Source organism: Schistocerca nitens, chromosome 8 (assembly GCF_023898315.1).
Source record: "Schistocerca nitens isolate TAMUIC-IGC-003100 chromosome 8, iqSchNite1.1, whole genome shotgun sequence".
In the NCBI taxonomy this organism is placed as follows: domain Eukaryota; kingdom Metazoa; phylum Arthropoda; class Insecta; order Orthoptera; family Acrididae; genus Schistocerca; species Schistocerca nitens.
The window spans coordinates 259,030,143-259,052,808 of record NC_064621.1 but is presented as its reverse complement, the minus strand read 5'-3'; the positions used below and the strand labels follow the sequence as shown (position 1 = coordinate 259,052,808).

General features: G+C 42.6%; 1 protein-coding gene across 1 annotated transcript in view; it reads left to right on the top strand.

Annotated features, from left to right (window-relative positions):
* Nucleotides 1–20,805, top strand: part of LOC126198656 (U3 small nucleolar RNA-associated protein 15 homolog) — a 39,696-nt gene extending 18,891 nt beyond the window's left edge. Inside the window, exons 8-9 of the mRNA XM_049935130.1 lie at nucleotides 16,537–16,670; nucleotides 20,499–20,805. Of these exons, the coding sequence (XP_049791087.1) occupies nucleotides 16,537–16,670; nucleotides 20,499–20,743 (379 nt within the window). The 3' untranslated portion in view covers nucleotides 20,744–20,805. The remainder of the gene's footprint in view (nucleotides 1–16,536; nucleotides 16,671–20,498) is intronic.
* The last annotated feature ends 1,861 nt before the right edge of the window (nucleotides 20,806–22,666 follow it).

The following is a 22,666-nucleotide window of genomic DNA, read 5'->3' as shown; positions in this document are numbered from 1 at the left end:
TGCATTACACACTGAAGCACCAAAGAAACTTGTATAGGCATGCATATTCAAATACAGAGGTATGTAAACAGGCAGAATATGGCACTGAGATCGGCAACGCCTGTATAAGACAAGTGTCTGATGCAGTTGATAGATCGGTTACTGCTGCTACAATGGCAAGTTATTAAGATTTAAGTGAGATTGAACGTGGTGTTATCGTCGCGGCATGAGCGGTGACACACATCATCTCCGAGGTAGCAATGAAGTGGGGATTTTCGTGTACGACCATTCCATGAGTGTACCATGAATATCAGGAATCCGGTGAAACATCAAATCTCTGACATCACTGTGACCGGAAAAAGATCCTGTAAGAATGGGATCAATGACAATTGAAGAGAATTGTTCAATGTGACAAAAGTACAACCCTTCCCCAAATTGCTGCAGATTTCAGTGCTTGGCCATAAACAAGTGTCAGCATGCAAACCATTCAACAAAACATAATCAGTATGGGTGTTTGGTGCTGAAGGCCAACTAGTATACCCTTGGTGACTGCACGACACAAAGCTTTACACCTCAATTGGGTTCAACAACACCGACATTGGACTGTTGATGACTGGAAACATGTTCCCTAGTCAGACAAGTCTCATTTCAAATTATATCGAATGGATGGGAATGGGAATGGGTATGGGTATGGAGACAACCTCATGAATCCAGGGACCCTGCATGTCAGCAGGGGACTGTTCAAGCTGGTGGAGGCTCTATAATGGTGCAGTTGTAGTGATATGGTACCCCTGGTACATCTAGATATGATTCTGAAAGGTGACACATACATAGGCATCCCGTCTGATCACCTGCATCCATTAATGTCCATTGTGTGTTATGATGGACTTGGGCGATTCCAGTAGCACAGTGCGACATCCCACACATCCAGAATTGCTACAGAGTGGCTCCAGGAACACTTTTCCGAGTTTAAACATTTCTGCTGGCCACCAAACTCCGTAGACATGAACATTCTTGTGTATATCTGGGATGTCTTGCAACATGCTATTCAGAAGGATCTCCACCCCCTTGTAATTTTATGGATTTATGGACAGCCCTGCAGGATTGATGATGTCAGTTCCCTCCAGCACTTCTTCAGACATAAGTTGAGTCCATGCCACGTCATGCTGTGGCACTTCTTCGTGCTCACGGGGGCCCTACACGTCATTGGGCAGGTGTACTAGTATTTTGGCTCTTCAGTGTAATTCTTGAATGGCGAGTTTGTTTGTCACAACAATGAATATTTCAGAATGGTATATTTTAGACCATACAAAGAAGCCAAGTTTACAAAGTGTGTTTTGGTTACATGTTTTTGAATAATCTTGCATCTAACATCATTAAAAAGATCACCTAAGAGCATTACAACATAAAGAAAAATTTTGCTTCCTCCAGAAAAAAATTGGGTCTAGAATTGTTAAACAAAGGGAAACTCTAGGTAGGAATATCAACAATGTAGGGAAAAGAAAGATTACAACTTACTGTAAAGATGACACATTAAATTGCTGACAGGCACAACTAAAAGACACTTACATATTAGCTTTCAGCCATAGCCTTTGTCAGAAAAGGAAACATGCATACATCCATTCACACTGCTCATACACATGCGACCACCATCTCTGGCAGCTTGACGAGAATGTAACAGTCATGTAGAACGGAAGCAGCAATCTGGAGGGGATGGGGAAAGGGAAGGAGTAACAGTGTGTGGGTCGGGGGAGAGAAGATTGCTGTCTGGCGGAGTGAGCAGGGACTAAACTGCCAACAGGCACAGCATCAGGAGGTTGTGGGGCAGGAAAGTTGGGGGAGTGGGGCAATTGGGGGGGGGGGGGGAGCAGGGAGGGAAAAAGGAAGGGAGCAGGGAAAGATGGGCAGGTGCGTTGGTAGAGGGTGGCACACAAAGATATTGAGAAACGTGATAGGACAGATGGGATGGAAACTATTAGTTGGTGAGTGTGGGGACAGTATGTCATTGAAAGTTGAGGGCAGGATAGTTTCTGGAGCAGAGAATGCTTTTTGTGGTAAGGATAACCCCACCTCTGCAGTTCATAAAAGCTAGTGGTGGAGGGAAGAATCCAGGTGGCTCGGGTAGTGAAGCAGTCATTGAAATTAAGCATGTTATGTTCAGCTGAATGTTATGCACCGGTTGGTCTACTTTGCTCTTGGCCATAGTTTTGTGGCAGCTGTTTATCCTAGTAGTCATACCAATATTAAAAGCTGTGCTGTGGTTGCGGCAGAGGTGATATCTGACATCCTACTTTCACAGGTGGCCTGGCCTCTGATGGGGTAGGATAAGCCTGTGACAGGACTGGAATAGGAAGTACTATTCACTAGCATTAGTAGCCACCATCAAACTTTAACCAAGAGCAAAGTAGACCACCCTGTGGCACAACATGCAGCTGAACATAATGTGCTGGATTTCAATGGCTGTCATTGTGCTGGAGTCATCTGGATCTTTCCATTCACCACTAGCTTTTCTGAATTGTGCAGGTGGAAGTTATCTTCACAACACATTCTCCGCTCCCAAAATTATTCCCACATCAGCCTTTGGTAACATGTTGGCTCTGCAGTCTCCACCCAACAGTGTCCACCCTACCCGTCCTGTCACCTCTTCCCTATTCATGTCTCCCATATCTCTTTGTGTGCTGCCCTCTACCCCCTCCCTCCACACATCTGTGTCCCACAGCCTCCTGATGGTTCACTTGATGACAGTCTAGCCCCTGCTCAATCTGCAAGACCCTTCCCCTTCCCCATGTGCTCCAGATTGCTGCTTCTATTCTATGTGACAACTGCATTCCAGTCCAAGCTGATAGAATTGGTGGTCATGAATGCGTGAGGTGTGCTTGCTTGTGTCACTGAATGTGTGAGTTCCCTTTTCATATGAAGGCTGTGGTTGGAAGCTAATGAGTGAAGTTTCTTTTAGTTGTTCCTGTCTACAATTTAATGTGTTGTCTTTACAGTAAGTAGCAAACCATTAATTTAATAAGTCATGATGTAAAAGTACCAACATATATTATGCGTGTAAGAAAGGATCAGTACTGTTAGAAGCCTGCTTGGGGGAAGATTCACTTGGGTTTCAGATAACTGTGGGCAAACATAGTGCATTACTGATGCTACAATGTATGTTACAAGACAGGTTGAAGGAAAACAAACCCTCCCTTTATGGTATTTGTAGATTTTGAAAACACTTAAGTGTTGACTAAAATAAGTGCTTTGAAGTTCTGATGTTAGCAGGCATAAAATACAGAGAGTAATAAGTTAGGTTCAACTTTCTGAGATTCGAAGGATGTGAAAGGGAAGCAGCAATTGAAAAGTGTGTGTGGCAGGTTTGTAGCCTAGACTGGATGTTATTCAGTCTGTGCACAGAGTGAACAGTAAAAGAAACCTATGAGATATTTGGTAAAGGAATTCAACTTCAGGGAGCAGGAATAAAAACTTCTTTGGTTTGCTGATGACACTGTCTTCTGGACAGAGGAATCAAAGGACAAGAAAAATCACTTGAACAGAAAGTTTAATTTGTTGAAAAGAAGTCATAAGATGAACATAAACAAAAGAATCTGTTATGACTTCAAGTTGAACAAATATATTTCAAGGAAGACGCAATACATGAAAGTCACAGATTAAGTAAACAGAGTAAGACGTATGTACACTTTAACAGTCAAATCATAACTGAGTCCAAGTCTAGCAGCCGCTGGCTGGCTGGCCGCTTAGGTGGCGCTGCTGCTGCGTGGCTGCCAGACAGCGCCGCATGTAGAGGACGCGCGTAACTGCGCGGCGGCACTTTGAAAGATCGTTGAGTCACAACAGAATCTCTGCTGGAGAAGAGAAATATTGTAATTTGAAAGAGATTCGTCACCAGTTGCACTTTTATTTTATACATGACTGGTTTCAGCCCCAAAGGCCATCAAGTGTGGCTATCTCAAGCATCGTGAATATGTTCACACACATCGCGACCTCACTTGCCTGGATGCCTTAGATGAAAGTGAAGTGTGAACAGCAAACAGCACAAAAAGAAGAGAATGGTAACTCCTGAAATGTAGTGCCACAGAAGAATGCTGGGGTTTAGATGGGTAGAATGAGTAATTAACGAGATGGTACTGAATCAGAATTTGGAGGGGGGGGGGGGAATGAATATGTGCCACAACTTGCCTAAAAGAAGGGATTATTTGATAGTGCACATCAATCAATAAAATATCCAGCCGCATCAGTTGTAGAAGGTTTAAATAAATAAACTTGACCTACATTTTGATACTACTGTGAGTATGACCTGCAGAAGCACATGATGTTACCTAAAAATTGAGGCAAAACAAACAGTAATATCTAATTACAAATTATGATGTAAAACAATTAGAATTCCCAATATTAATTGCAGTCACTGTATGTGTACTGAGCTTGTTAGCACATGATTTTTGTAACATGTTTTGATTAATGTTACCAAGTGAGTAATAGTTTCATTTTCCGGTTGAGAAATTTAATTATTTTATAATGGGTTGCTATAAGTGAGTGTTTGTCTTATCACAATTTTTTGGTAACATCATGTATTTCTGGAGAACATACTCACAGTAGTATCGAGCACATTCAAGATTGTGAAATTCCTACCTTCCCAAGTATCCAAGTCTGTAACAAATTATAAAAACATCAGAAGAAAAATACTTAACATAGGTATGGCTATCCAATTCAGTAGATGTGAAGAAATGGAGCTGCTACTGAACTGCATTAAAATCTTTCATTGGCATTAAACAGTGTATGAGAAAACCATTCAAAAGATGAGATCAACAAATAATATCAGATAGAATACATGTGCTATACAGAAAGAAGGACAATATGACTGAAGAGACATATCATTTATTTTTAGAAGTAACTAAAGTTTTTATGTGAATTTTAATTTTCAAATAGACATGCTATGGGTCTTCATTAATGAATAGCTAAGTGATTGCAAAGACAAAATTTGTGAAAGACATGAGAGGAAGCTAGCAAAATTTGAAAATATATTCCCTACAGTACAATATCATAATTTCAATATTTTTCAAAAATCTGGCCACATATTCTTCAACAGAGTGTTTAATGAAGTCTGAATAAATTTCACAGAAGAAGAAAATACTCCTTTGAGGAAAGGGCTTAAGTATGATGCAATTTCTAATATTAAATATTCATTTATAGTAGAAAATTTAATTGTAGACCTTAAAATAGCTTTAGCTAAAACAAGAATGTGAAGTTCCAAAAGTGGTCAGACTATCTCATGAAATTTATAACTCACAAAATAAAGATCTACATGTGATTAAAAATATTGATAAAAACTTAGACAAGGGCAGGCTCTTGTAACAAAATCAGATAAAGGAAATACAGTGGTTATCCTCAGTGAGAATGAATATGTAGCCCAACCAAAGAATTCTTGGAGGAGAATAATGTTTCTGAATGAGAGGAAGTTCCGATTATAAATATGCAGAAAGAAATTAGGATTTTTGAATTGAGGAAGCATTTGATAAAGCCTATTTAAAAAAAAGCAATTTATTAACATAAACCCAAAGTCTCCAAAGGTACAATCCCGGTTTAAAGTGCATAAAATAGGGTGGCCAATTCATTTTGTAGATAACAGTATAAATGGCGGATACCACGATTTAGCAAAATTTTACACACTCAGGTTGAAAAATCACATGTTTTTCAGAATAATGTTTCAGTAAATATCAGTCACAGATAGGTTGACATTATGAACCTTTACACCAATGTGACAGTTCATATCAGTTTAGAAACAGTGGAATAGAAACCGAAGGCTAATAAAAAAGAAGTAACAGATGAATAGATTACAGGATTAATACAGCTGCTGAAAGTGGTAGTAAAACACAATTATTTTGTCTTTAGTGGAAACCTTTTTTAACAATCAGATGACTTCACAACAGGTAACCCATTAGCCAGCATTCTGGCCTGAATTTTTATAAACGTGTTAGAAGAAAATTTTTTTAAAAGTCAGGCACAAACAAAATTAGGTGATCAGTTTTGATTGCAGTATGTTGATGACATCTTGAACGTGTTTAATGGGACAAAAGATGAAACTGACCTACTTTTTAAAACATTTAATAGTCTTCATGAAAAACTTACATTTACTAGTGAGTTACAGAATGAAAATTATGAATTAATTTTTTTAGATTTCAAACCTGTGATTATAGGTGCCAGAATAACTTTCAATATTTTTCACAAAACCCTAGTACAGATCATATTATACCATGTGACTCATCAAACCCTGAGTCTCGCTGGATGACTTTTTTCACTCATCCATAAATCCTGCAATAGTAACACCTTTAAATACAGAAAAAATAGTGAAAGAGATGTTGTAGCCTATAATAATGGATACACACCATCTATAGTAGACAGTAGTTGCATCTGTAGTAGACAATTTTTAGAAGAAAACAAGATATAGAGGTACCACCTTAAGTGACTGTAAAAATGAGAAAAGTGAAAATGAATGGTACATTTTGCTACCTTTTGTAGGCAATATGCAGTCTTATAGGATTAGACCATAGGTGGTTAAAAAATATAACTGCAAATTAACTTTCTCTGCTGACAGTAGCCTCTTAATTCATAGTATTAAGGCAGCAAATTAACCTTTATGCCACTGAGATGTCTATAAGGTGGCCTGATAGATGTCCAGTATTTTATATCAGACAAACTGCAGGGACATTTAAAATAAGACACGAAGAACATCTTTTAGGTGAAAAAGGTACTAATGTGCATAATTCTACATTCACAGAACACTTACTATTGTTGGGTGATAATCCAGAAATAGTCGAATAAATTGAGATCTAGCATAAAGAAGATTAGATATATTAGAAAGAATTAGAGATTTTTAGGTACAATATAAGAATAGAGGATCACCTTTTAAATAACAGTTACATTTGTGAAATAGAGACTTCTTTGATGGTTTCAAACTATTACTTGTGTGTGTGTGTGTAAATATTTTGCCGCATTACCTTGTTGTCAACATCACTTCCTCTTCGAAAGCATTGTTTTCAGTTCTTCATGAGAGAAACCTGTAATTTATTACTAAGACTTTTTATACCAATATGGTGCGAAAAATATAGTTATTTTATTTAAGTCTATTTGGTACTTTTTTATTTTTCATGTGTTGCTAAGTAAGTAATGGTTTCATTGTCCAGTTGGGGATTTTAATTATTTTACTTTATAATTGGTAGCTAGAAATTATTGTTTGTGTTGCAACAATTTTTAAGTAACTTCATCTACTTCTGAAGAAGATATTCATTGTAATATCAAAACCTAGGTCAAATTTAAATGAATAGACTTCCTGCAGCTGATAGGCTGGTTACTTCATTAGCTGCAGTTTAGTCACAGTTGCTGTTAACAGTGATGTTCAAGATTGTGATAAGAGCATATTCTGAGGCATCAAGGAATTGTCAGTTTGGCATTGGAGGGAAGTGTAAGGGCTAAAATGCTAGAGAGAGACTAAAGGGCAAATGCAGTAAGCAAATTCAAATGGTGATAGGTTGTAGTAGACACTTGGAGGTGTTGGAGATGAGGAGTCTTGCGCAGAATTGATTAGTGTGGGGAACTTCATCAAACTAGTCTTCAGACCGAAGATGATGACCACAATAATAATAATATGTTTACTTTTATTAAGTGATACTACAAAAGAGTCTATACTGGAAGATGGATGTCAGTTGTGGCAAAATATTAGATAATTGTTGGTGTAATGCTGATACTAACACCCTATTATAATCCATTTACTTGCTAAGTAATGCATGCACATGACCAAGCCTTTTGTAAGGGACTAAAGGAAAACATTTAGGCAGCAGAAGAAACATGCAGATATTACAGTAAATGTGATTCAAGATCTCCGTGAATGTGATACATGTATGTGATCACTTGAAGATCTTTCTTAGTCATCATTGATAGATAGGGATGCAAGAATGTGCTGCCCCCAGGGACTCAGCATTCATTTGCTGGGTATGGGCTTGGTGACCCCGGGGTTCCTGAACTGGTAAGTGCCGCCAGTCCCCTGTCATCGTAAGCTCTGGGCATACTTCAGCGACCACCGTGCAGCGCGGCGGTGGAATGTTGTGTGTCTCAGGGAATGAGGATCTCAGCTTGACCACCCAGATTGCGAGGATGGAATAAACCTCTATAAACAACCCCTCAATCTCAAGGTGTGCTGCGCGCTAATGAGATGCATGGCTGTTGAGGTGGAACAGTTGTTAGTGGGCAACCTCTGGGGAACCTGCCGCACGTCAGTTGTATAAGGCCTACCTAGGTATGCGGGGCTCTGTCTAGGTGGACTTCTAGTTCCCTAGCTGCTTGTGGGACCGAGATAGAACCCTCAAACTTTTATTCTTCTCCTCCCAGCGGAAAGGGTGGGCCGCTGGTAGGTTCTAACACCCAATCCAACAAGAGGGCTCATGTAGCCAGTCCTCCTGATTCAGTTACTGGTAACAGAATGCAAACTGCTTCGCAGAATGTGTTTCTTATAATTAAAAGAAAAGAGGGGGGAGTTTTGATAAAGTTTCACCATTTTATATACAGAAAGGCTCAGAAGGCATTGCTGGCACCTTAAAATCTGTAAAGCGCTTGTGAAATTGAACCTTGTTGGTTGAAACATCTAGCTTCCAACAAGTCAAGAACCTTTAGAAGGCACAATTCCTTGGGTAGTTTGCGATAGAGACTGAATTTCACAACACCTTGAACTACAGCAAAGGTGTTGTGACTGGCAGGGATCTCGTTGACATTCCCCAAGACAAAGTGAAGGCTGAATGGTCCCGGGAAGGAATTGTCGACGTGCAACACGTTATGAAACAGTTGGATTGTGCTCTTGTGAAGTCAGACTCGTTTATTCTTACTTTTAACAGCACCAAATTGCCAGAGCATGTGAAGGCAGGTTTCCTACGTCTCAGTGTACGGCCTTATTACCCCAACCCCATGCGGTGTTTTAAGTTCCAACACTTTGGGCACACTACTCTCGGCTGTAGAGGGGAAGCCACTTGCGGGAAATGTGGTAAAGCTGCCCATGAGGGAGTTGATTGCTCCTCTCCTCCCAATTGTGTCAACTGCTCTGGGGATCACCCTTTGTGGAGTAGGGAATGCAGAGTTTTCCTTGAGGAATGGAAGATCCAGGAACTTAAAACCACAAAACGCATCCCGTATGGTGAGGCGAAGAAAATATACAAGTCCATGCAACCGACCAAGTTTGCTGCCTCCTTTTCTTCTGTTCTGAAACAGCTAGTCTTGAAAACTGATGCCGCTACACAAACGGAGGTTGGTACTGTCAGCACTAGCACCTGCGTTTATCAATGTACGTGTGGTGCTGCAGTTCCCGTGAAGCCTGCCCCCCCCCCCCACCTCCCCCGGCCTTCTGACCAGGCCATGTACCTTCCTGCCCCTCCCCAGGTCAAGTCTTGTGTTCTGCCCAGCGCTGCTACACCCCCTACCACTTCTGAGGTTTTGGCTCCAATCTCCAATGCCACCTCAGACCAAAAAATCTAAGCCCAAGCCAAAGGTAAAGACTCGTGCGCTGGAGGAGACTGAGGGTATGCAGTCTGCTGATGTTGATGTCATTCTCTCTGACGTCTCTCTCGACTCCTCTTCAGAAGCGATGGAGGTTGATGTCAGACTGGGGAAATCGTCTCGCCCCAAAACTGAGCCTCCACCTGTTGTGGGCTCTCCTCCCCAACAGAAAGAGAGGATGAAGGTCACCCTGATAGATGGCTCCCATTAGACAGTGGAACATGAATGGATTCCGGACACATGTGGAGGAACTGAAACTCTTAGCACAGCAACACCCTTTGTGCTTGTGTTTACAGGAAACAAATTTAAAACCATCTGATGCTCCTGTACTAAGGGGCTATACGTTATATCGCAAGGATGACCTGACTGGGGAAAGGGCCAATGGCGGAGTTGCCGTGTTTGTCAATAATGGCCACCACTCCTCTGCTCTCTCCCTGGATATTGACCTGCAAGCAGTTGCAGTTGAAATTCATTCACGTCAGAGGCTTACCCTGTGCTCCCTTTATTTACCTCCTCTGGATGCAGTGAACTTAGAGGCTCTCACAGATCTTATCGAACAACTCCCCTGCCCATTTCTCCTCCTGGGTGACTTCAATGCCCATCATGTCCTGTGCGGCTCAACTTCTCTTTGCGCTCGAGGTCGAGTTTTGGAGAGCTTCCTGACATCTCAAGTGTTGTGCATCCTCAACACTGGTACTCCGATCCATTTCTCTGCTGCTACTGGGTCATTCTCAGCCATTGGCCTATCTTTCTGCTTTTCAACCCTCACCAACTCTGTTCACTGGGAGGTCATTGACAACCTTCATTCCAGCGATCACTTCCCCATCTGCATTCATCTCCTGGATGGTGTATTGCTGGAGCAGAGGCCGCCATTGTGGATGATTGGCAGGGCTAACTGGCCACTGTTCAGTCGGTTGGCTGTCTTTGAACGCCGCAACAGCGTACAGGAATGGGTGGATCACATCACATTTGTGATCCATCTTGCTGCTGACCTGTCCATACCAAAGTCTTTTGGCCCTCTTAAGTGGTGCCTTGTACCTTGGTGGACAGAAGAGTGCCATTCAGCCATCTGGGACAGGCGTGCGGCTCTTCGTCGATTTAAATGCCACCCAATAGCGGTCAATCTTACCGCCTTTCGAATCGTGAGAGCCAGGGACGCCATGTCATTAAAGAGAGCAAAAAAAGGTTATGGCAGGAGTTCCTGGACTCCCATCAACTGTTCCACTTGTTCCACAAAAGTATGGGAAGCCATCCGGAGGATTTCCGGTAAACGCAGCCATTTACCAATAGCTGTAGTCGTGAACCAGGGGTGCCTCCAAACGACACCCAGAGACATTGCTCAGACGCTTTCAGAGCATTTTGCACAAAGTACTGCCACTGCAAACCAGGATCCAGCATTTCATCGCTACCGTGCGACTCTCGAGAGAGCAAACTTGGACTTTCGGTCGAACTGTTCTGAGGCCTACAACTCCCTTTCTCCATGTTGGAACTCAAATCGGCACTTACTGAGACTTCTGACACTGCACCAGGTCATGACTGCATCCGGTACTCCATGCTTCGACATCTGCCAGCGTTGTCAAAGGAAATCCTCCTCGAATGTTTTAATCTCGTATGGCAGACAGGAGTGTTCCCCACCTCGTGGAGGGAGGCAATTCTCATCCCTCTCCTCAAACCAGGAAAGGACCACACATGTCCCAGTAGTTATCAGAGTATTGCCTTGATGAGCTGTGTCAGAAAGACCCTGGAAAGGATTGTTAACCGTCGTATGGTCTGGCTGTTAGAAACCAGGCAGCTCCTTAGCTGCTCTCAGTGGGGATTCCGATAATTTTGGTCCACAGTCGACAACCTGACCCTCCTAGAGGCGGCTATTCAGCAGGCTTTCCTCCATCAGCATCACTGTATTGGTATCTTCTTTGGTATCAGTAAGGCATATGATACTACTTGGAGACACTGTATTCTTGCACAGCTGCATCAATGGGCCTTTCATGGTCAGCTGCATCAAAGGGCCTTTCATGGTCGCCTCCCCATTTTCATTTGGTCTTTCCTGTCTCAGCAGTTTTCTCGTACCCGAGTTGGTAACACACTGTCTGATTGCTTTGAGCAAGAGAACGGTGTCCACCAGGGCAGTGTTTTAAGCATTACCCTCTTTGCCATAGCCATCAACAGTATAACGTCTACTGTGAGGAGTCCAGTACAGTGCTCCTTATTTGTGAATGACTTTGCTGTTTTCTGTCCCTCCTCCAGTGTTGCAACCGTGAGCCGTCAGTTGCAGCTAACAGTGCGGCAGTTAGAGGAGTGGGCTGCAAAGACGGGATTTCGGTTTTCTGCCAATAAGTGTGTGTGTGTTCATTTTAATCATTCTCGTCGTCTTTTTACTTTGCCTGCCTTGCATATGGGGGATACTGTCCTACATTTTAGAGAGACAGTGCGGTTTCTGGGCCTAATTTTTGACTCCAGGTTGTCATGGCTGCCACACCTACGAGACTTGAAAGCCAGAACCCTGAAGACACTGAACATCCTCAAGTGCCTCAGCCACAGGTCTTGGCGAGCGGACAGGGCGTGTCTCCTTCAGTTTTATCGGGCTTTTGTGCATTCACGGCTGGACTACGGGTGCACAGTGTATGGGTCAGCGAGGCCGTCTTATTTGAGGATCCTTGATGCTGTCCACCATGCAGGGATTCGACTTTCCATGGGTGCGTATCAGACCAGTCCCATACCCAGCCTCTGTGCTGAGGCTGGGGAACCGCCTCTTACCATCTGGCGGCAGCTCCTGCTGATGCAGCAGGCTTGTAAGTTTCTTGTAGCTCCCACCTCGCCTGCTCACCATATTGTTGCTCATCCACCTCTGGACCGCCCTTTTTCCCACCATCCCCAGGCTACGTTGCCATTGGGGATCTGTGTGCAACATGTGCTAGAGTCCCTCGGTGTGGAGTCTGTACAACCCCAAATCCTGGGTTTTAACCGCCTGCCACCCTGGTCACTGGAGAGGCCCAGAGTGATTTTAGATTTGGTGCAGTACAAGAGAGATTGCTCTCCTGCCACCATTTTTAATGCAGCATTTTCTGCCATTTTATCTGAACACCACGACTATGTACCTGTTTTTACAGATGGGTCGAAACAGGGGGATTCCGTTGCTGCTGTGTTGTTTTTGCGGATCGTGTCCTCAAGGTTCGACTGCCTCCGACTTTTGCTGTCTTTGATGCAGAATTGTCTGCTATCTTGCGGGCACTAGAGCAAATGAGGCATTCTTCCTGTCCTAAATTCCTTGTCTGTTCCAATTCAGTAAGTGCCCTTCACTCATTGCATTGTTTGTATCCAGCAGACAAAATAGTCCAAACCATCCAGGATGCCCTCCTCCAACTACAGCGACTGGGGAAGGTGGTGGGTTCCGGGGCACGTTGGCATTGCTAAGAATGAAAGGGCAGATGTTGCAGCCAAGGAGGCGTGTCTCGATCCATAAGTATTTCAGTGTGCTATCCCCCTGTACGCACTCACCTCGCTGTTGAGCTCACGCGTCATGCGTCGGTGGGATGATGAGTGGCTGGAAGTGACTGACAATAAGCTCCATTTAGTCAAGCCCACAACACGTGTGTGGTTTACTTTCTTTCAACCCCATCGACGGGATGAGGTTCTCCTAACTTGGCTTCAGATAGGCCACCGCCCTATGACGCATGGCTCACTGTGTGACAAGCCCGCCCACATTTTATGTAAGTGGCTAGCCAGTGACAATTTCCTGTGGCATTCTTGCTGCTACGTTTTCCCTTTCCTTACGTTTTACTTTCTTATGTAGCATTTTCCTTCTTTTCCTGCTTTCTTTGCGTGTGTGCTTCAGTTTTATTAGGTCTGTCCACATTCGTTCCTTTTAATGTGTGTCAGGGCACTGATGACCTCGACATTAAGTGTCCATAAGCCCCAACACACACACACTTACACACACAAGAATCCGCCAGTACATTTTGAAACAAAACTGTGATGTACTTCTACAAAAAGTTGTTGCATGGGGAGACTGCATTGGAAATGAATGATAGTCGCAACAGTTAGTTTCATATATTGCCATTTTATTTCACTTCTGCCTATGAAGCAGCAGAATTTCAAGACCAGATACTGGTAGTCACTAAGAGAGAGGAAAGAACTGGAGGGAGTACACTGCTCAGGGACTGATAAGCTATGCCACATTACAGAATGAGAAGGAAGTGAACACCCATAGTAATGCTAAAACTAAAAATGTGATTCTCACTCTGATGCCTTCATTATTTAATTAAATTGATAAATATGTTCAGTATTCATAGGAATATAGTCCTTCCATTTTTAATGTGCAATGAATTACTTATTGACCAATGAATACTGCTTTTTATTATGCAGTGTTGCAAATATGCTGTAGAGCTTTCATAGAATAATGTATTGAGCACATTTTGATGGACTGAGTGAGGTGGTGCAGTGAGGTGGTGCAGTGGTTAGCACACTGGGATCGCATCTGGGAGGACGATGGTTCAAAACTGTGTTCCGCTATCCTGATTTAGGTTTTCCGTGGTTTTCCTAAATTCCTTCAGGCAAATGCCGGAATGGTTCCTTGACATGCCTGTCTTTCTTCCCCATCCTTCCCAAATCCTATGGGACTGATGACCTCGCTGTTTGGTCCCTTCCCCCAAATCAACTAACCAGCCATTTTGATGGATAGTTGCCACTTGTTGGTTTTTCTCCTTCTTATTGTCACTGATGTATCAGACAATGTGAACTGCTGTTGTTGAATAATGACCATTCAAGACTAGAAACTATGCTGAGATACGAGGGCATTTCGAAAAGTAAAGATACAATGACTCGCAGTCCTTAAATAGAACATTTATTTAGAAAACGTCAGTTACATCTTATTAACTGGATTATTTGTTATTTTTCGACATAATCACCCCCGTTATCCAAACCTTTGTTAAGTCGGTGCACAAGCTTTTGTATCCCACGGTCATAGAAGGTTGCCGCCTGTTGTCGGAACCACATTTCAACTTCATCTTTGGTCTCTTTATCATCGTGGAATGATTTTCCACCAAGATGTGACTTCAGGTAACGGAAGACATGGAAGTCGGTGAGCGCAAGGTCTGGGCTGTATGGCGGATGGTCCAATATGTCCCATTTTAATTGTTTGAGTAGAGCTTTGGTTACGTGCCCTGTGTGAGGCCGAGCGAGGTCATGAAGCACGCAGACTCCACTTGTCAGCATTCCCCTGCATTTGTTTTGAATTGCTCTTCGAAGACGTTTCAAAGTTTGGCAATATGAGGCAGCATTATTTGTCGTTCCAGGAGGCATAAATTCCAACAGAAGAATGCCTTGTCTGTCCCAAAAAACAGAAGCCATGATTTTCTTCGCTGAAATCGACATTTTTCATTTCTTGGCATTTGGTGAATTCGAATGGTGCCATTGCATTGATTGTTGCTTGGATTCAGGTGTATGGTGCTAAACCTATGTGTCATCACCTGTCGCAATGTTATCAAGGAACTCATCACCTGCTTCAGCATAGCGTGTGAGGAAGTCGAGTGCAAAGCCCATCCTTTTCTTTTTGTGTTCTTCCATTAACAGTTTTGGAACCCAGCGCACACACAATTTCCTGTACCCTAACTTGACAGTCACAACGTCATAAAGAGTTGTCATTGACACGTCCGGTATGATCCGATGCAATTCGTTCAATGTGAGATGTCTATTCGCACGAATTGTTTCCTCCGTTCTCTGAAGAAGGGCATCAGAGATCACAGATGGCTGACCTGTTCTTTGTTCGTCATGAATATCAGTCCTATTGTCAGAGAAATGAAGACACCATTTTGTTACATTTTGTCAATTCATAATGTTCCCATAAACAGAAACAATTTCTTTGTGAATATCGGCTGGTCGCTGACCTTATGCATGAAGAAAACATGTGACGGAGTGCACTTCGCATTTGATTCTGAATCGGTGCATTTTAAACAAGCCCTACTCCAACCAGAAGCAACGTTCAACTGCCGAACGACTGCGAGGAGAAAGCTAACGGTTCAAGGTTAACACCAGTGTTGCCAGCTTGCTTGCCAAAACCCTTCTGTTCCTCTGGTGTACGGTGTATCTTTACTTTCCAAAATACCCTCGTACATGATCACATCATACTGTAGAGCTGATTTTCCATCAGAAAACTTTGTATTGTGTTTAGTATGTCCTGGGCTTTCTTGGCTTGTAGAACATTGATTTTGTGATGTTAATGGGATGGGCTGGTTCTGAGTTTTGGCTCTTGATGGCTTGTCCATCAGTGTCCATCCACAAGTGAATGAAATGGTCATAAAAATGTACTGAGTGAGACAACATTACATTAAAATTTCATGGCAGACTGAAATTGTATGGACTGGGGCCTGAACCTAGTATCTTACCTTTTGTGGACAATGCTATCACTGAATTATTCAGGTGTGACTCACTACCACTCTTCTACTTTCCAGACTTCTAAGAATCTCTCCTGCGTACATTATTTGACTGTCTGTCTGGAAAGATACGATGTTGCAGAGAAATGGCTTAGCTGCGATCCAAGCAGTGAGTGCTTTTTTGGAATTTCCTGGTAGTTTACTATGTGTTGGTCTGGGGCAGCCGGGTCAGGTCCTAATGCCTGGATAACTCAGTCGGTGAAAGCATTTCTCCTGAAGGGTGAGGTTTTGAATTTGAATCCTGGACTGGTGAACTGGGTTTACCTCCAGAAAGTTTGAAAACAGTGCACACTCTGCTGCAGAGTGATGAGACTCATTCTAAAAACAATTCTCTAAGCCTTTTCCCCATAGTATCTTTCTTCCAGGAATGTTAGTCCATTAAGGTATGCTATACAGCTCCTGTGAGCTTACATAGGTTAAACTGTGAGGACAGGCACTCTTATGTAGCTCAGCTCAGTATTCCCAGCAAAAGGCAACGTTCTCTGTCTGACATCCTTTTATTGTAACACTCCAATTTCTAACTTTTGTTCTGTGCATTAGTTACCAGTATAAAAATCTTTTAATGAATTTGTTTTTATCATTTTTTTAGGCGGAAGGCCTTGCGGAGTGCAATTGCTGGAAGAGAGGGGAGATCTTTGCTAACCATTCTAAGATTTCTGATTAAGTATATAGGTGACTACAAATTTACAAGAATACTAATTGATGTTACCAACATATTCATGGGTTAGTACTTAATATAACATTTTATATGCTGACTATAGTTGTTATATCAGATATTAGAGATTTTCTGAGTATATTACATTGTAGCTTTTAAAATATTAGAAGTAAATGATGAAGACAAAAATAACAACAATCTCATGCCTTGGTACATACTGTAAAGATGACCTGTTAAGCTGCATACAGGTACAATTAAAAGACTCTTACACACACATTCATTCACACAAGAAAGCACATCTCACGTGCACATGACTGCTGTCTGCAGCAGCTTGGACAAGAATGCAGCTGTCACTGTTGACGCCCCTCCCTATACACCAACATTCCTCGTGCCCATGGTCTTACACCTACTGAACACAAGCTTTCCCAATGTCCTTCAGACACAAACTCACTACATCATGCCCCATACATCTTACTAACTCTGTCCTAACTGACTACTACTTCTCCTTTGAAGGGATGGTATACCAACGAATCTGCAGCACAGCCATGGGCACTTGCATGCACCTTTCTATGCCAACCTGTTTGTGGGCCATCTAGAGGAGAACCTTCTTAGCTTTCCAAAACGCCAAACCCCTAGTCTGATTCAAATTCATTGATGAAATCTTTATGATCTGGACTCAGGCCCAAGGCACCCTATCTTCATTCTTTCACAACCTCAACACCTCTCTCATCTGCTTCATTTGCTCCTCCTCAGTCCAGCATGCCACCTTCCTGGATGTTGACCACCTCCTCTCTGGTGGCAACTGAACCACATCATTTGCCAGGACTTCGATTACATATTATCAAAAGCTGAAATAAGTGATGTCCTACCCAAGATCCTCCTCCCCCCCCCCCCCCCAACCCCCTCCCCCCAAAGTGATGTTCCAACCCCCACAACATCCTAGTCTATCCCTATGCTACTCCCAATCCCAACTCCTTGCCACAAGAGTCATATTCCTGTGGAAGATCCAGGTGCAAGACCTGTCCAATTCACCCACTCAGCACTTCCTATTCCAGTCCTGTCATAGGCTTATCCTACCTCATCAGAGGCCGGACCACCTGTGAAAGCAGCCATCTCATATACCAGCTCTGCTGCAACCATGAATGGCTTTTTATTCTGGTATGATTATCAACCAGCTGTCCACCAGGATGATGCCACTGCTAAACTGTGGCCAAGAGCAAAGTAGACTACCCATTGGCACAATATGCAGCTGAACATAACATGCTTGCTTCCAATGACTGCTTCACTACTGGAGCCATCTGGATCCTCCCTCCACCACCAGCTTTTCTGAAAGGCATGGATGGGAGTTCTCCTTACAATCTATTCTCTGCTTCTGAAATTATCCTATCCTCAACCTATGGTGTGCCACTCTCTGCCAGTGCATCCTCCCATCCTCTTTCACTCCGCCCCCCTCCCCCCCCCCCCCAAAATCTCTCTGCCCCACAGCCTTTCAATGCTGCACCTGTTGGCAGTCTAGTCGCCGCACCCTTCCCCTCCCCCTCCCTTGCCCCTCCCCATCCCCCTCCTCCTCCCCCTCTGGATTGCTACTTCCATTCCACGTGACAGTTGCTTTCAAGTCCGAACTGCTCGAGGTGGGGTCGTGTGTGTGCCCAGAGTGCTTGCTTGTGTGAAGGAGTGAAAGAGAGAGAGAATGTGTGTGTGTGTGTGTGTGTGTGTGTGTGTGTGTCTTTTTCTGACGAAGGCTGTGGCTGACAGCTAATATTTAAGTGTCTCTTAATTGTGCCTGCCTGCAATTTAATGTGTCGTCTTTATGGTAAATAGCAGTTTGTATTTTCCTTACATTGTTGTTATTACAACGAGGAGTTTCAGTTGTTTGAGGACAGAAATAATGTGTTCACAGATCGTAAGGTCCTCCATGTTTGTGTGTAGGAAGATATACTATAAGACAAATGAATTATAAGCATAACTTTTTTACAGTAGCTGCTCCTTTCGTTAGAGAGCTGTACTTGCTGATGAGACCATAGTGTACAGCATTCCACATGCACCCCCCCCCCCCCCCGCCCCACACACACACACACACATGCAATGATAAGCCAAAATATTAAACCACTTCTCGCTGCAAGACTGAATGATGCATGGTGATGTAGAGGGCATGTGAGTAGGTAAGCAATGCATATAAACTGAGCAGAGAGATGAATGAGGAATCATTCTAGTGACAATGTGTGCTGCAAATCAGGAATTCCATTGACATAATGGACTTTGACCAAGGGTAAATTGTTAAGGTTCCGTGCCTGGGAACAAGCATCTCAGACGTGGCAGAAATGGTTAGATGTTCACTTACCACTGGCATGAGAAGTTCTGGAAAGTTGTTGAAGGACAGTGAATCTATGACTACAAGGAGTTGGACATTGACACATAGTGTACGAGGTTGTATACTTCCTCACTCTGTAAAGCAGGACAGGCTGTGATCTGTGGCTGATCCGGTAACACAGTAAAATGGCAGAGGTATTTTGGAGCACACCTTTTAGCACACATTGTTGAACATGAAGCTCCACAGCAGATGATCTCTGCGCATTCCCATAATGAGCCAACAACATTGTCTGTTGCAATTTTAATAGGCACAGGATCTTCAAGATTTGACCATGTGTTAGTGGAAATGTGTCACTTAGTCAGGTGAATCACAGTTACACCAGGTTAATGGTCATGTCCGAATACACTGTTATCCATGTGAACAGCTGCTTGAAACATGCACTGCATTGTGGATGCATGATGGGGGGAGATTCACCTGGTCTTCCAAGGGATCTGTTGTAGGAATTAAAGACACCATGATAGCTGTGGACTACGTGAATATTATTGCAACCTATGTCCTCTGGAAACTTACCAAGGACTTTTTTAACCCATGCTGTACAGAAGCACTGCTGTATTGCATTCTGAAGGTGAACCAGATTTGCTCTTAAGCTGGTTTCATAATGTTTTGGCTCCTGTGTGTGTGTGTGTGTGTGTGTGTGTGTGTGTGCGTGTCCCAAATTGACACTAATCCCAATACTCTTCAGTTGTGGTGCACCATAACTGCAGTGCTTTGAAAGATTCTGGAATCTGTCTTCCGGATCTGATACAGTTAGCTCTGCGTAAGACACTGAGAAATTCTAATGTATTCCAACTTACTCAAATACTAAACACTTGCTAAATGACTAGATGTGACGTAATATGAGATGTAGGCACAAAATTTTAATTACCATTTCAAAAATTAAAGGTATGTGTCTGCAGTCCTATTACACATTATAATCCCCATGCCACAGTACTGTAGCATGCTGCTATAGCCAAAACAATATGGTGCAGCACATTAGTAATTAGTTTCCAGTAGCAATAGAAATGTTGCTGCTGTGGCAGGCAAATCCAATGGCTATACATGTCCTTTAAATTGGTCTGATAGAGCTGCAACTTTCTCTACTGCTGTAGAAAGTGAATTACAGCACAGTACACCAATTTATCAGTGAGCTGCACCATAACTTTTGGTTGATTTAAAGGTATGCTGTCATGCTGTGTTGTGGGGATTTAATTGTGTGCCAGGACTGCAGATGTACCTGTAAACAAATAAAAATTATGTAACTGTATTTTTTGAGGTGATAATTCAAACTTTGACTACCCACATACACCATGATATTGCACAGGAAGTGTTCATGTGGAGCTGTCATAATTCAGGGCATAATTTGAAAGTAGTATAAATCCGACTTGTTGCAAAATGTATACATTCTTTTGGTAGACATGGTATACAATATCACTAGTACTTCGGATGTTGAGAGAGACTGATGCTGAGATAATCAGAAGTTGAAGCAAATAAACATGCAACTAATTAAGGTTTGTAAGAAATAAGTTCAAATATATCTTATTTGCAGATGTCTACGAGGATGTAATAGATCAGGACCCTGAGGTTAGCAAAATGTGCAGTGTCCTTGCGGAGAAACTGAGGAAAGAGGAGGAGCTGACTAAACAACTCTTAGAAGTGCAAGGAGCACTTCAGCTTATTCTCTCAGCAGCAAGTGTTGGAGAGCAGAACATTGAAACCCGCTTCACAACAGAAAAATTGTATCCATCTGAGAATGCCCAAGTTAATCCAGTTGTTAATGTTAAAATTGAATAGTTTCATTGTGCTGTAAATTACTTTTGTACATATTTTCAACATACGAGTTTTCTTAAAGAAAATTTTTTGTTATTTCTGTGTGGAACATGACCAAAATTTTGAAGCAACTCAAAAGTTTTGTGTTAGCAGAAGAGCCAACACTGTGTTATGAGTGGAGGCCGAAATGCACGCATTTTAGCTCACGCAGTCTGGTGTGAGGAGGGAAGAACTATACTGACGTGAGGTCTGGAACATGACAAGGAATGAGAATTCAGAAAGCGGATGTAATTAGTTTGATACTTAACTTTAATCCATTAATGATGAACGTCGCTCTTGGCGGTACATGATTCACAATATTATCTGTTCAGAATACATTCTTGAAGTAATTATAGTAACTGAATATGGCGCCTTGCTAGGTCGTAGCAAATGACGTAGCTGAAGGCTATGCTAAACTGTCGTCTCTGCAAAAGAGAGCGTATGTAGACAGTGAACCATTGCTAGCAAAGTCGGCTGTACAACTAGGGTGAGTGCTAGGGAGTCTCTCTAGACTAGACCTGCCGTGTGGCGGCGCTCGGTCTGCAATCACTGATAGTGGCGACATGCAGGTCCGACGTATACTAACGGACCACGGCCAATTTAAAGGCTACCACCTAGCAAGTGTGGTGTCTGGCGGTGACACCACAAAAAGTGACGGTGCTATTGACCCTTAAAATACATTATGAGACTTTGATTTACTTCTTTGGATCTGACACTGAGATGAAGCCTAGGGAATCTCAAAGTTTTTCAAGGAAGGAGAAACCCAGAATATGCCATTGAAAAGGAAATTCATGGCTCTTACCTTCTGGGATATGGAGGGGTTGATTCTTATTTACAACCTTAACCTGTAATGTGTATGTACATTGCACCAACCATCTGGTGTCTTTATTTTAGTTGACAAAGTAGGGCCACGCCATAGAGGAAATTCCAAATTTTTTTGGGGCGATTTATGACCCATCCACCACACTGCCCAAACCAATGTTATCTTTTTTTTATCTTATTGGGTGCTAAAGTCACCACATGGGAATTTATGAGTCAGTAGAGGACAACGATTATACAAAATGGTGGTGAATACTTTGAGAGAGAAAGCAATCACAGCCAAGATTATCATCACAGCTTGTGTAACTCTGTTGTAGTTTTATAACAACGAAAATAATCTATTGTTGACAAAATAATGTAGATGGATAGATAAAAAATCTACTCAACACATGGTGGCAGGAGAACACTTACACAATAAAAGGTTTAACTTTTACAAGTTTTTGAAAACAGTGGCTCCTCCTCCTGGCAGAAGAATTGAAGGGGAAGGAAAAGGGGTGTAGGTAAAGAACTGGAGAAGTTTAGGAAAAGGGACAGAGTTCAGAAAAGTCACCTAAAACCCAGGGTCAGGGGAGACTTACCAGATGGAATGAGAAGGAAAGACTGTTTGTTGGGGACTGCACTGAACGAGATTTGAAATCCTGAGAGCTTATGGTGCAAGACAGGCGTAGTATGCAAGATTGAGATTATCACTAAAACCACTAAAACATCATGCAAGAATTAATAAGAATGAAAAGTTAAGGGAATTGTATGTAACAGAGGTGGGAGGGGGACAGCGAAAAATAGACAGGTCAGGAAATGACACCCAGACGTAGAAAACTAAAATGGAGTGAAGAAAGGAATAGTTACTGTGAATAAATGCTTAGACTGAAGAAATTAACAAAAATTAAGGACAGGTGGGTGGTGAGAACCAAGGACATGTTGTAATGCTAGTTCCCACCTATGGATTTTTGAGAAACTGGTATCTGGTGGAAGAATCCAAATGGCACATGTGCTGAAACAGGCACCAACGTCATGACTGTCATGTTGTACAGCATGCTCTGCAGCAGCATATTGTGTGTTGCCGGTATACACCCTCTGCTTATGTCCATT